This window comes from Gouania willdenowi, chromosome 21 (genome assembly GCF_900634775.1).
Source record: "Gouania willdenowi chromosome 21, fGouWil2.1, whole genome shotgun sequence".
NCBI classification, from domain to species: domain Eukaryota; kingdom Metazoa; phylum Chordata; class Actinopteri; order Blenniiformes; family Gobiesocidae; genus Gouania; species Gouania willdenowi.
The window spans coordinates 23,363,190-23,377,321 of record NC_041064.1 but is presented as its reverse complement, the minus strand read 5'-3'; the positions used below and the strand labels follow the sequence as shown (position 1 = coordinate 23,377,321).

Here is a 14,132-nt window from a genome sequence, read left to right as displayed (position 1 = left end):
TTTGCCCTTTTTTACTATTGTTTGCCACATTTTGCTCATTGAAGCTACCTTTTAACATTATATACCGCCTGTTTCCTCTTTTTTGTCAATATGTTTTGCCACTTTTGATGGCTTTTGGCCTTTTTTAGTCACTTTTCAATCTTTTCTGTCCACTTTTGGACCATTTCTTGCCACCTGTTTTTATGAAAGTGACAGTGTCGCACCCCCCACTGCTGAAGACATATTAAAACAGTGTGTCACAAATGTATATACTGTGTATATTACCAAGGCCACTAATCTCATATCATGTAGAACAAACTGAACTTCTCAGCTAAATTTCATAAAGGTCCTAAAACTACAAAGAAAGACCATTTATTGGGCTGTTGGTGAATTGTTTCACATTTGATGATCAAAACAGATCAAAACATGCTGAGGCTAGCATGCACCACGTGACCTGTTGTTTGTTAACCAGTCTCGTCACATGATCGTGACGTCACTGCTGCTGTGGTTTAAGAGGAGCACAGAAACATCTGTAGGACTCTCTGTTGGTCCTTTCTACAAACTTTACCGCTGCCATCGACACGGACGCTGCGTCTCGGCCTCACCTTAACATTAGCTGCTTTTCCTTTTTGTCCGCTCGTCACGCTAGCGTTAGCCGTGTTAGCTCCCCGCCTGTTAGCCGAGTGCCGCGGTGTCTGCTGTGATTTCTACTCCGAACTAAGAGCCAGGGAACGGGACAAACATGACTAGGATCACCTCCGTGCAGTCATGGTACCTGGGAGTGACGCTGCCGCTCATTTTAGGTGAGTTTATCTCAGTTTTTGTCAGTCAACTACGCAGATGCGACAATGCGCAGATGTTTAGGTGAGCTTGCTAACAGTGACGTGGCGGATACATTTCACCTCAAATGAACTGTAAATTCTCAAAATAAACGTATTCACTTGTGTTTTGGGTTTAAAAAAACACGGAAATACCTCAAACTGAGGTGAAACACTAGTACGCAAGTTATGTGACTGCGCATGCGTGAGTGTGCAAGTGGTAAAAGGTCACGGAACACAAACAGCAGACATTTCAGCAACTTCTCTTTAGGTGTAATTCTGTCTTTATTTGAGAAATATCTGTATATAGTAGGAGAGCAGTTACCCTGCTTTTATTCACAATGTTCTAGAAGTTTTTTAGTTGTAGGATTTGGACCCAAAGTGGGTTGTCGGCTTTTTCCTGGAACCAAACAAGAAAAATCAACTGCTCTTTTACCTGAAAAGAGATTTAATTCATGTAAAATAATGTAAAAAATAAATAAATGGTTCTTTCATACCAATAGATCTCAGTACGTTACTTTTTAATGCCTTTTCTTTTTTTTTAGTTGGCACTTTGCTTTTTGTTTCCATGAAACAATGTTCAGTTATTTTTTAAAGGCAGTTCATTGAAAGTGGAACTTCATTCTTTATTATATTACCAGCAGCACAATTTAGAATTGAGCAAAAAGTTGTTTTTTTTCCTAATTTCTTAGAGGGATATTCTGGTTTTAACGGTTGGAACATTTACCTTAGTTTGAGTCACAGTTGAAAAGATGTTTTTCATCCTAAAGCCAGACCAGTTGAGAACAATGTTCTAATGTTCTTGGATTTAGTTTCATTTTTTTTAAATCAATAAAATAAAAACTAGTGTATTAACTGCCTTTAAAATGTATATGTATGTATATTAGAGAGAGTGATATTGGCTGTAGTTAACATACAAACGTGATGAAATGTGTTTTGAAAAAACTCAGTTTAATTTTTTTTTAAGTGGCTACAGATACGTCCATAGACTGCCACTCTATGCATATGCAGCGCCCCTCATTGGCCAGTTTTGGTCACGTGATAGGTGCACCGCGTGACTTAACATTCCGTCACTGGTAGTTTAGCTAATATTTATTTTTACCTAACCCTTTTATTTTATCCCTAACCCAGGAAATACCCTAAAATGTTTATTTTTGTTGGCTATGTATTTTTAAAGGTGGAATTTGCCTTGTTAAATATGTTCAATTGAAAAAAATGAATATGTCACAAGTGGGATTTGAACTCATGGCAGCAGAAGGAAGAATCCTTGAGTGCACTCTGCCATCCGTAATACACGGGCACATTACGCTTATGTAGCAAAGGTCCGGGGGCTATGGCTACTTTTAATGTATCTTTAGACACTTTTTAATTTCTTTATAAGAACATAAATGGCATCTGAAATTTACAATCCACACTGTCAAAAGATGTGTAAAACAAGTGGCCATCCAAAAATGTGTGTGTGGGTCAATTGTAGAAATGATTTAGGTTTTGTAAAACTAAATTCATTGGAAAAAAAAAAAAAAAAGAAGGTGCAGCTTCTGTATTTAAAACCTGAGAAGATAAATATTCTTATTATTATTTTGAATAATCTGCCTTTAATGGACTAACACCATCTGGTCCTGATTAGAATGAGCAGCTACAGAAGACAAATATATATATATATTTTTTTTTTTTGTGAATGTTTTGCAGCTGCTTTCCTGCATCAAGGTTTTGCCACCGTTGCACCACCAACTTCTCCTCCACACAAAGATGTGAGACCTGACAGAGGACAATACAATGTCACTAATGCCAATGGCACTGTTTGTTTACTGGCCTACATGGGCCTCCAGCTGAACATGTCCTTCACCTCTGCCAGCCTCAACAAGGTGCCACATTTAAATCCACCTCAGAGTCCAATCTAAACCCATCCTCTGTCTGCCGTTATTAAAACAATGCATCTGTAATTCTATGATCGCAGACTGTGATCGACGTTTTCAACCTGAAGCCCAATGAGACCAAAAGCTCTGGAGGGTGTGAATCAGATCACGCCATGCTAATACTCTCATCAGACATAGACAAAATCAACCTGACTTTTGGCTTCATTTTGGTACGTACTCCTCCATTATTCAAACGTTTAGCCTAGTTTGATTTTGTTTGCAGCCACTAGATGGCACTCCCAACAATATCTGCTCAGATCTGGATTTCCTCTTCATTTCTGTTTTGGTTGTTTTTCTTTTGCAGAATACAACATCTAAGAAGTACCACCTCAGTAATGTGACTCTTTCTGCACTCCTGACAGACATGAAAGGTAAGGCCCTCTGAATATTGGCCGAAAAAAAGTTACAATGCCAATAAAGGTTTTAATCTCTGCTTTGATGTGAATACAAACACATTTAATCAAAAGTAAAACACTGGGATTTTTTTATTATCACAACGTGAGAAGTGGAGACGCAGATGTGAATCTTAGCATTGCTGTACCTTTTTTCCACAGTGTAAGACGACTCAGGCTGTAAGTAAATGCATTGTCTTAAAGATAAGGTTAAATAGTAGTAAAATAAACAAGAATCCCACCCAGGTTGGAATTTTTGGAAACTATTTCAGTATTGGTTTTCCTTTATTTGATGACAGTACCAGTGTACTAAAATTCCCCAAATTCAAATTTTCAAAGTGAGTTGTAATGCCTGGTGAATAATTTCCTTTGTTCGTGCCTCAGAGCGGCTCTCAGTGACTAACGGCAGTCTGAACTACCTACGAGGGACCCTGGGTTACTCCTACATGTGCAGAGATGAACAGACTCTGAATGTGTCGGTGAACGTGTCCATCAACACCTTCCAGGTGCAGGTCCAGCCCTTTGCTGTCTCAGGAAATCAGTTTGGTGCAGGTGAGTTTTTATCAGTCTCTCCCACATAAACACAAGTAGCAAAGGTTTCAGATGAGGATGATGTGATCTTTGTGAACCGTGGCAGCCATCAGCGTTGCTCTTTTCTAATGATCAATATGGTTGTTTTTAATGCATCATAGTTCAGTCAAAACAACGTGAGTCAGCCTTTAGTTCATCATAAAGCTAAAGTACAGAGATGATCAATCTGTCTAATGTGCTGTTAGGAACTCGTACAACTAAGATTGAGTCCTGGAAGATACCCACAAAGATCTTAACAAAAAAACCAAGATGTTTACTGTTAAGTAACTTATCACAGTTAAAGTTAAATCAAACATTTATTTTATTTTACTTTTTTACTCACAGGCTTCTTTTTAAATCAATTACAAAGCACTTTTCCGATCCTATCTAAATGTGTCAGTAACCAGCCAATGTTGCACAGGGTTAAAGTCTGTTTATCTTTAAATTACAACAAAGCAGGTGTTTGGTCAAACTGCTGAGAAGTCGGTTTCAACCTGCATTGTACTGGAAGGCAGCAGAAGAATCTTCCAAGCTACTGCAGATATGTTCACTTCTGGAAGACAGCATGACTATTTTTAAACGACCACAATTTGATCTTATTTTAAAATGTATTCTTGAATTCCCTGACCCTGAAAGCCTATAATTAGCCCCTGAGATCATACTTCTATGTCAAACAGAACCAAAGTTATGACAATTTGGACCCAGTGCTTTATAGGCCCCTCTGCCAGGCTAAGTATCACTCATTTATTTATTTTTATGCACCACAACAAGGATGTCCAGCAGCATAAGCTGCGGGCGGAATCGCCTACTACTCTTAACTCATTGAGTGCTATTGACGTCTGTAGACGTCAATTGTGTTTCTCGGCTGGGGTTGCTAGGAGACAGTGTGACAAAGCTCTCCGGTGAATATCTTACCTAGACAATGATCATGACCAACTGGTGCCACGTAGGTGGCAGCAGCGCACCTTTGGATAAGAGATCACCCATTATGGGCAGCGCTCAGGAGAGGAAGAGTTTGCGAGACAGAAAATGGCGCTACAAGGGTTAATGCTGAAGTTCCCAGCAGCTCACTCTCGACTAGAGCATGTGTGGAACCTGAGTGGACGATTGAGTGTGGTGATGGTGAGATAAAACGATCAAAAAATGGGGCAAGCGGTGAGACTCAACATGTCCGGGAGGAGAAGGAAGTTGTGTGTGTGTGTAGAGAATGGTAGAGGAGAGAGACTTGGAGGGCGGCCAAAATAGAGTAAGAAATCCATTCAACTCTGACATAGTTGGCATAATAATAATAATGTTTCCATCAAAAGCCCGGTCTCGGTGTTGTTTTTTGTAGTTTTATAGAAGGAAACCAATGTTGAGGTGTCACTAAGACCAAAAAAAAAATTGCTTCAAAGTCACTAAAAGATTTTTTTCAGAAAAAGCCGTTTCTCAGCTTTTTGTCACAAACTGGTGATTTGTGTGAAACTTGCCTCTATTCAGCTGCTGGTTACGGAAGAACGGAACAAGCTAGAATCAAAGTTGGAACAAAATTAGAGACTTTTTAGTCTTTCAGAATCTGGTTTTGGCGTTCATATTGTCATAGAAAATCTCCTGTGGGTCTTTAAAATTATTATTATTATTATTATTTTTTTTAACAAAAACATGGTGGGCTTCTCTACCACCAGGCTTAGCAAGTTTTCTGGGGGAAACCCTGTGGACGGTGGCCATTCTGGATTTCTTTTTTTATTTTTCTTTATTTTTTAAGTTGAAACTGTTGGTTTGCCAGCCTTGATTCCATTAAAATGGGTTCAGTATACTCAAAAAAAAAAAAAAAAAAAAACCCCATGTAAAAATGTCATGCTTTTTTCCAGAAGTGAACGTCTTAGCCTAATATTGCTACATATATGCCGGGCTAGGAAGTTTTCAAAAGCATGGTTTTAGTGACCCAATGTACCAGAGTTTAAAGTAAAATCATAACATAGTTGAATCTGTCTTTTTACACTAAATGTTTTTTTACTCGTCTGTTCCACAGCTGAGGAGTGTCAGCTGGATGAGGACGACATGTTGATCCCCATCATTGTCGGAGCAGCTCTGGCTGGTTTGGTCCTCGTGGTGCTTTTAGCGTACCTCATTGGCAGGAAGAGGAGCCACGCCGGTTATCAAACCATCTGAGGTGGAAACGCACTGGCTTGTTCTCCAAAGCCGGAGAGCTTTCCCCACACCGGACACAAACCACTGTTTTCCCACCGTTTCCCCTCCATCTTTCATCACATCGCATCTCTGCATGCTGTTCTTTACTGTCATCAGCAGCACTAGTCCTTATCCCATTCTGGATGCTGACGCACGCTTTGATTATAAAGGAACTCTTTTAAGAGAATCAGAAAATGTAAAGCAGAAGTTATTTGATCAAAATTTTATCCTCAGGATTTGCTCTATTTATACGTATAAAAGGATGTTTAAGGGATTTGGGTTGGTTTCCCCATTTCTTTTCTTTGTTTCCAAGTAGATGCCTGCAAATTGAGGTTTGTTGTTACAAAGGGAATCATTTTTGCGGTTACACCCTTCTCATCCAAGTGAAGTTTTTCTGTGCTTTTGCAAGCTGTGTGAAGGTTTTGGGGAACAGTATGTATATAGTTTGCACTTTGGGGCAAAAGTGAGGGTCAATCGCTTCCTTCTGGAGAACTGGATTAAATTGCAGGGCTGCAGCTTTTGGTTTAGGAGAAATCTAGACTGTTTTGAACTATCAAATAAAATAATCAAATTTAAGGATGTCACTAATCATTGTAGGTTTTTTGCTATTTTCTCACACAGGTTTAGCAAAATCACTACTTAGTGGGACATTTTTGCCAAAAGAGACGAAGTGTCCGTAGACTTGTTTGCCTCATTTCATTTGCAGCAGTCGGCTTTGACAAAACTAATGAAGTCCTCATATTTAAAGAGGCTGAAACATGTATTTCCCACACTGACTCCCACTGCTGTACCCTCATCACACTGGTTGATCAACCTGAAAAGAGGCCATTGGTTTTAGCTGCAGATCTGTGCATCGCTGTTGGTTTGTTACTTTCTGCTGATCAGCGTTCACTCTGACTGATCACTGGGTAATATGGTTACATTGGGACGATGAGGAAAGCGCTCTAAAAATGCTCCGTTACCGACTGCGGTCCTCTCCTTTATAAAGCGTGCTGCTGCGTACGTAGCCTTCTGGTACAGTTACTATTGTAAACAATGCATTGTTTAACATTTGTTGTTTTTTGTGCGTCATTTTTTTTTTTTGTTCCTTTCTTTGCTCTGTTTCAAGCCTAAATGATTTAATAACATGGTTTTAATGAAGTGTTTTGAAGTTGTTTTTTAAGGAGGTTAATAAAAGTGGAAGAACACATGGTGGTGTTTTGCCTTCTTGAAAATCATACTGTATACTTCATTGATGAAAACAATTCTTATATAACACTTAATTTGTAAATGCTATCCATTTAGAAAACACTAAACCAATCCTGTACCTTTAACCTTTTAACCAAATGACATGGCTGATTATTTTTATTAATGAAAAAAAAATTGTACAAATGATTTTAAAAATGAGTCTAGTTTCCACTGTTTAATACTGAACTGATTGCAAATATATCAGCAGCACATCCTTTAAGTTCTGGGTGAGTTGGCACCGTACTGGACTGGATCTAGCATTTAAAATGTGTTTTGATCTACAAACTACAAGTGCTATATTTATATCATGAAAATGTTGATTTATTTCTGTAATAACATTCAAAAAGTGAAACGTGTTATATCTTCATTCCACACGAATTGATATATTTCAAATGTTTATTTTAATTGTGATGATTATAACTGACAACTAATGAAGATCCCAAATTCTGTCTCTCAGAAAATTAGAATATTAAGACGATACAAAAAAAAAAAAGATTTCTAGAAATGTTGGCCAACTGAAAAGTATGAACATGTATAGAACTCAATACTTAGTTGGGGCTCCTTTTGCCTGAATTACTGCGGCATGGAATCGATCAGTCTAGCACTGCTCAGGTGTTATGAGAGCCCAGGTTGCTCTGATAGTGGCCTTCAGCTCTTCTGCATTGTTGGGTGTGGCATCTTCGTCTTCACAAAACCCCATAGATTTTCTATGGGGTTCAGGTCAGGTGAGTTTGCTGGCCAATCTAAAACAGAGATACCATGGTCCTTAAACTAGGTACGGGTAGCTTTGGCACTATGCAGGTCCTGTTGGAAAATGAAATCTGCATCTCCATAAAGTTGGTCAGCAGCAGGAAGCATGAAGTGCTCTACAACTTACTGGTAGACGGCTACGTTGACCTTGGACCTAAGGAAACACAGTGGACCAACACCAGCACATGACACGGCACCCCAAACCATCACTAACTGGAAACTTTACACTCTTCCTCCAGACTCTGGGACCTTGATTTCCGAAGGACATGCTACATTTACTTTGATCAGAGAACATAACTTTGGACCACTCATCAGCAGTCCAGTCCTTTTTGTCTTTAGCCCAGGCAAGACGCTTCTGACGCTGTCTCTTGTTCAAGAGTGGCTTGACACAAGGAATGTGACAGCTGAAACCCACGTCTTGCATACGTCTGTGCGTGGTGGTTCTGGAAGCACCGTCTCTAGCTGCAGTCCACTCTTTGTGAATCTCCCCCACATTTTTGAATGGGTTTTGTTTCACAATCCTCTCCAGGGCACGGTTATCCCTATTACTTTTACACTTTTTTCTACCACATCTTTTCCTTCCCTTCTCCTCTCTATCAATGTGCTTGGACATAGAGCTCTGTGAACAGCCAGCCTTTTTAGCGATGACCTTTTGTGTCGTCCTGCCCTTCTTGTGCAAGGTGTCAATGGTCGTCTTTTGGACAACTGTCAGGTCAGCAGTCTTCCCCATGATTGTGTAGCCTACAGAACTAGACTACAGACCATTTAAAGGCCTTTGCAGGTGTTTTGAGTTAATTAGCTGTCTTCAATATTGAACCTCTCCACAATATTCTAATTTTCTGAGATACTCAATTTTGGGTTTTCATTAGTTGTCAGTTATAATCATCAATATTAAAAGAAATAAACACTTGAAATATGTCAGTCTGTGTGAAATGAATGTATACATGATACAAGTTTAACTTTTTGAATGGAATTACTGAAATAAATCAACTTTTTCATGATGTTCTAATTATATGACCAGCACCTGTTAAAAGCTCTATTAAAAGCTGTGGCAGCCACACAGACTCTGGGCTCATGGGCTTCCCATCATTGCCTGTTTGCCTAAATTCTCACACACAATCTGCTGTGTAGTTTTCTTTCTTCCTTGAGGCTGTAACTCTTGAAAAATGAAACTTGGTAGCCAAATTTCAGCTCACAATAGACATTAAAGAACTATAGATTGAGACAGAACAGGATACTGGTAATTACTTTTTTGATTTTCATAACAAAGTTATTTAATACAGGAAAGGATAAAGCAATCAAGCAAACATCAGAATTCATGTGTAACAGCTTTCCCATTTTGGACTGAAGAGATTAAAGATCTTCAGTGCGGCAGAACTTTATAAATCTGTTGCATATTTTTGGTTATTTAGGTTCCTCCTCGATCTGCCGTCTGCATTCATCTCTTAGTCTTTTTATAGTCGTCATTGAAAGGCTTCCAGGATCAGTAAAAATCTTCTGTAAATACAAAAGAATGCATCAATAAAGCAAACACCAGGGGCGAACAATGAATGCTTCAGAATTTCAATGTGTATCAACAGTGGAGTTATCTTTCTGAGTCATTCCTTGTTTTGATGAGTCATGCAATCCTTCGAGACTTGTGGTTCAGCCCAACGTCTTACATTATTAATAACAACACATTGGCCACTTGTTTTGAAAAGATAATTTATCCAATGTTAGCCTAAAGCGCTTTAAAGTCACAGTTTATTAAGGTACTAATGCTACTTTAATACTTGATCCCAAATGATATAAGATGTCACATGATCTGATGGAGATAAAACTGATGTTATGTCATTGAGTCATTTGCCCTTTAAGAAGTCCCAGGAGGAGCTACTGTTAAAGCTTGTGTACCATTCTTTGATTACCAATTTATTTTCAATTAATCTGAAAATAAACCAGATTATAATGCAGGCAATGCTGTGATGTAATCCAAGCTGGCCCAAAACCACATTTAGCTGTTTTATCCTTTCCATAATATTTGATGCTTGAGCATAACTTTGCAGATTAAAAGTGCTAGTTTTCATGAATTCACTCTTACAGTCAACTTAGACACCAAACTTCTGATGGTGGAAAGAAAACTGAGAGAGAAAGCTAACTTATGCTTAGTGAGAACATGCAAACTCCTGCAGAATGCCTAATTCCAAAGAGAAATCTCTGACGCTTTTATCACACTGCAGTACTGCCGTCTCACCTGCATGAAGGTGTGGCAGTCCAGGGTAAAATCTCCACAGGGGATCTGTTTGAAGCACTCGCACACTTCCAGCACAGATCTCGCTCTCAGGATCTCCGTCTGGTTCCGAAGGATGAGGGTTAGCGCAACACGGAAAAGGACTTTAGAGCCCTCGTAGAACAAACAGTCCCAGATCCGCAGAACTGTCTGCGAGGACGGGAATCGAAAAAGAACAAAAGTCAAACACTGATTTATTTTGCTTCCCAAACAAACCTTTCCTCACCTCAATAGGTAGAACGTCGATGTAGAGACAGATGAACCAGCGAGATACCACCAGTGTCCATATGCCAGGATACTGGGCCATGAGCTGTCCAACAGCCGGGGCTTTGGTCTTCACCAGCTCTCCCAGCACCTCCTGGTCAATCTTTAATCCCAGCATGGCCGGACTGTAGTAATCTGTAGAACAAACCATTATGTTTCATAAAAAGTATGTTTATAGACCATGTACAGAGCACTGGGCCACAGAGAGGTAGTCCACTAGTCCACTACTGGGACCAGATTTACAGTGCTGAAGTTAATCCCATTCATCTTAAAGCCTCTAAATGACTAACATAACCAAAGGTGCAATAGATCCTCATTTCATCTGTTGTTTGGTGAAACTTTACCAGGGAGTATTCTGCCCAACAGTGCATCCAGAAGCCAGAATGATTTCTCTTCATCTTTGGTGATGATGATGAGGTAGCCTGCGATGAAGTTCATACCCTGGAAGACAAAGCATCCAAATACTCAGATTCATCTTGATCATTACCTCCACCAAGGAGGCCATATTTTCAATAGCGTGTTTGTTTGATTGTCCTTTAGCAGGATTACATCAAAAGTACTTAAAGAGTAACTAAATCCCTGCTTTCTCCTGACCTGCCACTAGGAGGGAAATTTCAAAAAAATGCCTTGATTATGGGCGGGGCTCCTGAAGCAGTTAAGACACGCCCAGTCTATACTATAAAATCGCCAATGAACAATCTATGCTATGCTAACTAGCTACTCATTACTATAGCTCTCTATTCACTCTTCCCTCAATGCAACCTACTCACCACAGATTGTAGGGCCCACAGGTGCTAGTTTTTATAAATGGGGCGGGGCTAAAAGTGCTTGTTTCTGACGCAAGATGGTCCCAAAATGTCACATGATCTTGTTCTCAGCCAACAGTAAAAAATAAATTGTAATAGACTGGTTTTAACCCATAGAGGGCAGTCACTCTGATATTTTACAACTAAAGACGCCAAATTGAAATTCTTTGACTAACATGTTGAGCGTTGGACCAGGATCAAAAGGTTTAAAAAAAAATGTCTACCAAAGATAGATAGATACTTGCACCATGGAAGATTCCAACAGATTGTAGAGGGGATGCTAATCAATATACCGTAGTGATTCTAGATAGTTTGAAAAATCAAATCAAATCTCTCATCATTGGTGAAATGTCCAAAATTCATATCTTGGTTCGTAATTGACCGATCTTTATGAAACTTGACTCAGTTATGCTGGTCTGATTCCTCAATTGCCACAATGAGTTTCATCCAGATTGGATCCGGAGTGCTCATTTAACCACAATTTTACAAAAAATGGGGGTTCCCACATTTCGACCTACTGTATTAATTATAATGGAAATAGAAATGTCTTCCAATCCTTTACAGTGTGAATGATCACGGTACCATGACCAGGATCACTGATCACTCTGAGATCTGGCAGACGATATTTAACGCTTGCCGGCGTTATGCGTGCTCTTGTTGTGGGTATAATTTAGGTAAAGACTCTTTAATAGATACACCTCGCCACTTCTTGGTCCCTCTTTGGTCTTTAGAGCTTCTGAACTTTAGGAAGCATTGCTTTAACAAGGAGGCGGAGAGTCATTACAGATGTTTATCCACATGATGTCGTCATTCCACAGCTGCTGCACATCCATGACAAACAGAGCTCTACTGGATAGAGATTTGGTGACTGTGGGATTGTTTAAGTCGTGTTTGCCTTTCTTAATGGTACAGTATGCTCCATTTACAGTATAGTGACATGTTAAGCAGCATCAGTAGATGGTTCATGTTGGGCATACAGGGAGTAACATGGTCAACAATACTGAATAGTAATTTGAAGGTAACCAAAGTTTGCCAAGAAGATCTCCTCTACACTCAGCCTTGTTCTATTAAGCTGAAAGGCTGTGTGAACTGTAATGGTTTTCTGATACCTTGCTTGTGACAACTGTTTGGTTTCTTGTTTCTTGTTGACCTCCTGGAATCATTGATGGTTGTGGGTAAAGATCCAAGTAGAAGAGTTGAGGCACTTGATTGCTCTTTCTTCTCCATTCTGATTCTATGTGACCCACATACCCTGAGGTGCTCCCATTGATTTGCTGATTAGATATTAATGTGGTACAGTACGTGTTTGTTGGTAGCAATAGGTGATGCTATGAGAACAACAGGACTTATGTGTGTCTGTGAAGGTGGTAGCAGTCAGTCCAGTTCTTTATGTAAACAGATGTGAACCTTTTATTTGCACACCATAAAATACAATGAACCAAACACTGTATTCTGTGTACATACAGTATATATATAATTAAATTACATTATGGGTTCATTCATTTGGCTTCATGACCCACCATCAGCTGTTATTAACATAATGCAACTCAAATGAATACAAATGTTCAATTCTTTAAAAGTTGAATAAAGCTCAGGTAGATTTATTAAATGTGTCACTTTATCACAGTTGTTCATTCTATAATTAGCTGTAAAAATGAAATTAGGCGGAGAAAATAGTTTCAAACTTTGAAAATCTAGTAAATAAAGTGCAACTTAAACAGGAAGTATTTCCTCTGCTCAGGTCTACTTCCTGTAGAACATATCTTCACAATAAATGTAAATGATCATTTTTCATAATGCATTTTTTCTCCAAAATGTCTGCTTATGTGTGGTTTCTGTGTATGTTTGGTATTTACCTGACAGTAGCCCACTGTGGGGTTATGGTTGCCATAGGCCAGCAGCACGTTGTACAGCTCCGTCTGCAAACCTGGCTCATCCTTGCCTTTGAAGAAGATGTTGTCTGGAAAAGTTCTGTGCATATCTGAGAAGACACGATATTAGAAGTCGTGCCTGGTCTTAGACAGGCGATGTGTTGGTTTGACTGGGAACCTGTGTTGATGGTTTCCTTCAGCTTGGTGTCGTGCTCTAAGGACAGCAGAGACTGGTAGTAACCAGGTTTACTCTCCATCTGTTCCTGAGCTCCACTCGCTGCCATCCAGATCCTGGTGCGGTGCTCGTTGGGAACTCCTTTACGCACAAATCTCTTCACTTCCAGATGAAACTTTTGTCAACCACACAACACCAAAACAACACAAATCAAACATGTTTTTGAGTCAGTGTTGTACCTGTGAGGTTCTTCTCCACAAAGGGTTCCTCCTGAAGCAGCTTCGACCATCTCATTGACCTTCTCTTGAGAACGGCCACATACTCGTTCATCATCTCCATGTATGATATAAAGTCTTCTTGCCTCTTAAAGCCATAAGGATCGATCCTGCTGGGACAGATTGTGATAAATAAATAAAATAAAAAAATGAAGGCTTTGTTTTTCATCGTCTCCTATTCAAGTATCGCTGACATCGAACTGCCTGCATGTGTGAAGGCTGCCGAGGAATCAAATGGCTCAACTGTATGAAAAGACAGTATTAAATTACCAACCAGTGAGTTTGTTTCAGGAATTAGAATTTAAACTAAAAAGAAGCTTAAATAGTGTCCTGTAGCCAAACGAAGATGTCAGGCTTGTACAGTGGAATATTAGGAGTTAGAAAGGTTACATTAGAGGAAAGGAAACACTTTAAACAGCACTCATGTCTCACCCATCTGTGTTGTTGGAACACTCTAGAGGCTGTGCAGCAGGTCTGAGATCATCTCTGGACTCCATCAAGGCCGTACAGAACCAGACCTTAGTCCATTTTTAACCTCCAGGAAAGAAGACAGACAATAGCAAGAGTCTCAAATGTCTCTGTTCACAAAGCTCACCTGGAGGAGGAGCCAAAGCCTAGCTCACATCCACAGGTGTGTGTGTGTGTGTGTGTGTG

General features: G+C 39.5%; 2 protein-coding genes across 3 annotated transcripts; one reads left to right on the top strand and one right to left on the bottom strand.

The window, feature by feature from the left end:
• Window positions 1-429: 429 nt before the first annotated feature.
• LOC114455663 (lysosome-associated membrane glycoprotein 1-like) lies at window positions 430-6,423 on the top strand. The gene is made up of 6 exons (XM_028437040.1): window positions 430-782; window positions 2,487-2,662; window positions 2,755-2,883; window positions 3,018-3,084; window positions 3,490-3,657; window positions 5,687-6,423. Exons 1-6 carry the CDS (start codon window positions 722-724, stop codon window positions 5,824-5,826), a joined length of 741 nt encoding a protein of 246 aa, XP_028292841.1. The 5' UTR covers window positions 430-721; the 3' UTR covers window positions 5,827-6,423.
• A 2,727-nt stretch (window positions 6,424-9,150) lies between these two features.
• LOC114455272 (growth hormone-regulated TBC protein 1-A-like) lies at window positions 9,151-14,132 on the bottom strand. Of its 2 annotated transcripts, none has more exons than XM_028436400.1 (8): window positions 13,911-14,132; window positions 13,443-13,591; window positions 13,207-13,365; window positions 13,014-13,138; window positions 10,696-10,792; window positions 10,314-10,486; window positions 10,052-10,237; window positions 9,151-9,318 (listed from the first exon to the last, which is right to left on the bottom strand). In XM_028436400.1, exons 1-8 carry the CDS (start codon window positions 13,973-13,975, stop codon window positions 9,226-9,228), a joined length of 1,047 nt encoding a protein of 348 aa, XP_028292201.1. In that variant the 5' UTR covers window positions 13,976-14,132; the 3' UTR covers window positions 9,151-9,225. The 2 variants fall into 2 exon arrangements, with proteins under 2 accessions (XP_028292201.1, XP_028292202.1); XM_028436401.1 differs by having other exon boundaries at window positions 13,443-13,588; window positions 13,911-14,128.

Bases quoted from the DNA above. Each gene is read 5' to 3' on its own strand.
- LOC114455663 (XM_028437040.1), top strand. From the start codon at position 722: ATGACTAGGATCACCTCCGTGCAGTCATGGTACCTGGGAGTGACGCTG. The intron at 2,884-3,017 runs GTACGTACTCCT...TTTCTTTTGCAG, and splicing joins TGACTTTTGGCTTCATTTTG to AATACAACATCTAAGAAGTA. The intron at 3,085-3,489 runs GTAAGGCCCTCT...TTCGTGCCTCAG, and splicing joins ACTCCTGACAGACATGAAAG to AGCGGCTCTCAGTGACTAAC.
- LOC114455272 (XM_028436400.1), bottom strand. From the start codon at position 13,975: ATGGAGTCCAGAGATGATCTCAGACCTGCTGCACAGCCTCTAGAGTGT. The intron at 13,592-13,910 runs GTGAGACATGAG...AATCTGTCCCAG, and splicing joins TGTTCCAACAACACAGATGG to CAGGATCGATCCTTATGGCT. The intron at 10,487-10,695 runs GTAAAGTTTCAC...TTTGTTCTACAG, and splicing joins GTTGGGCAGAATACTCCCTG to ATTACTACAGTCCGGCCATG.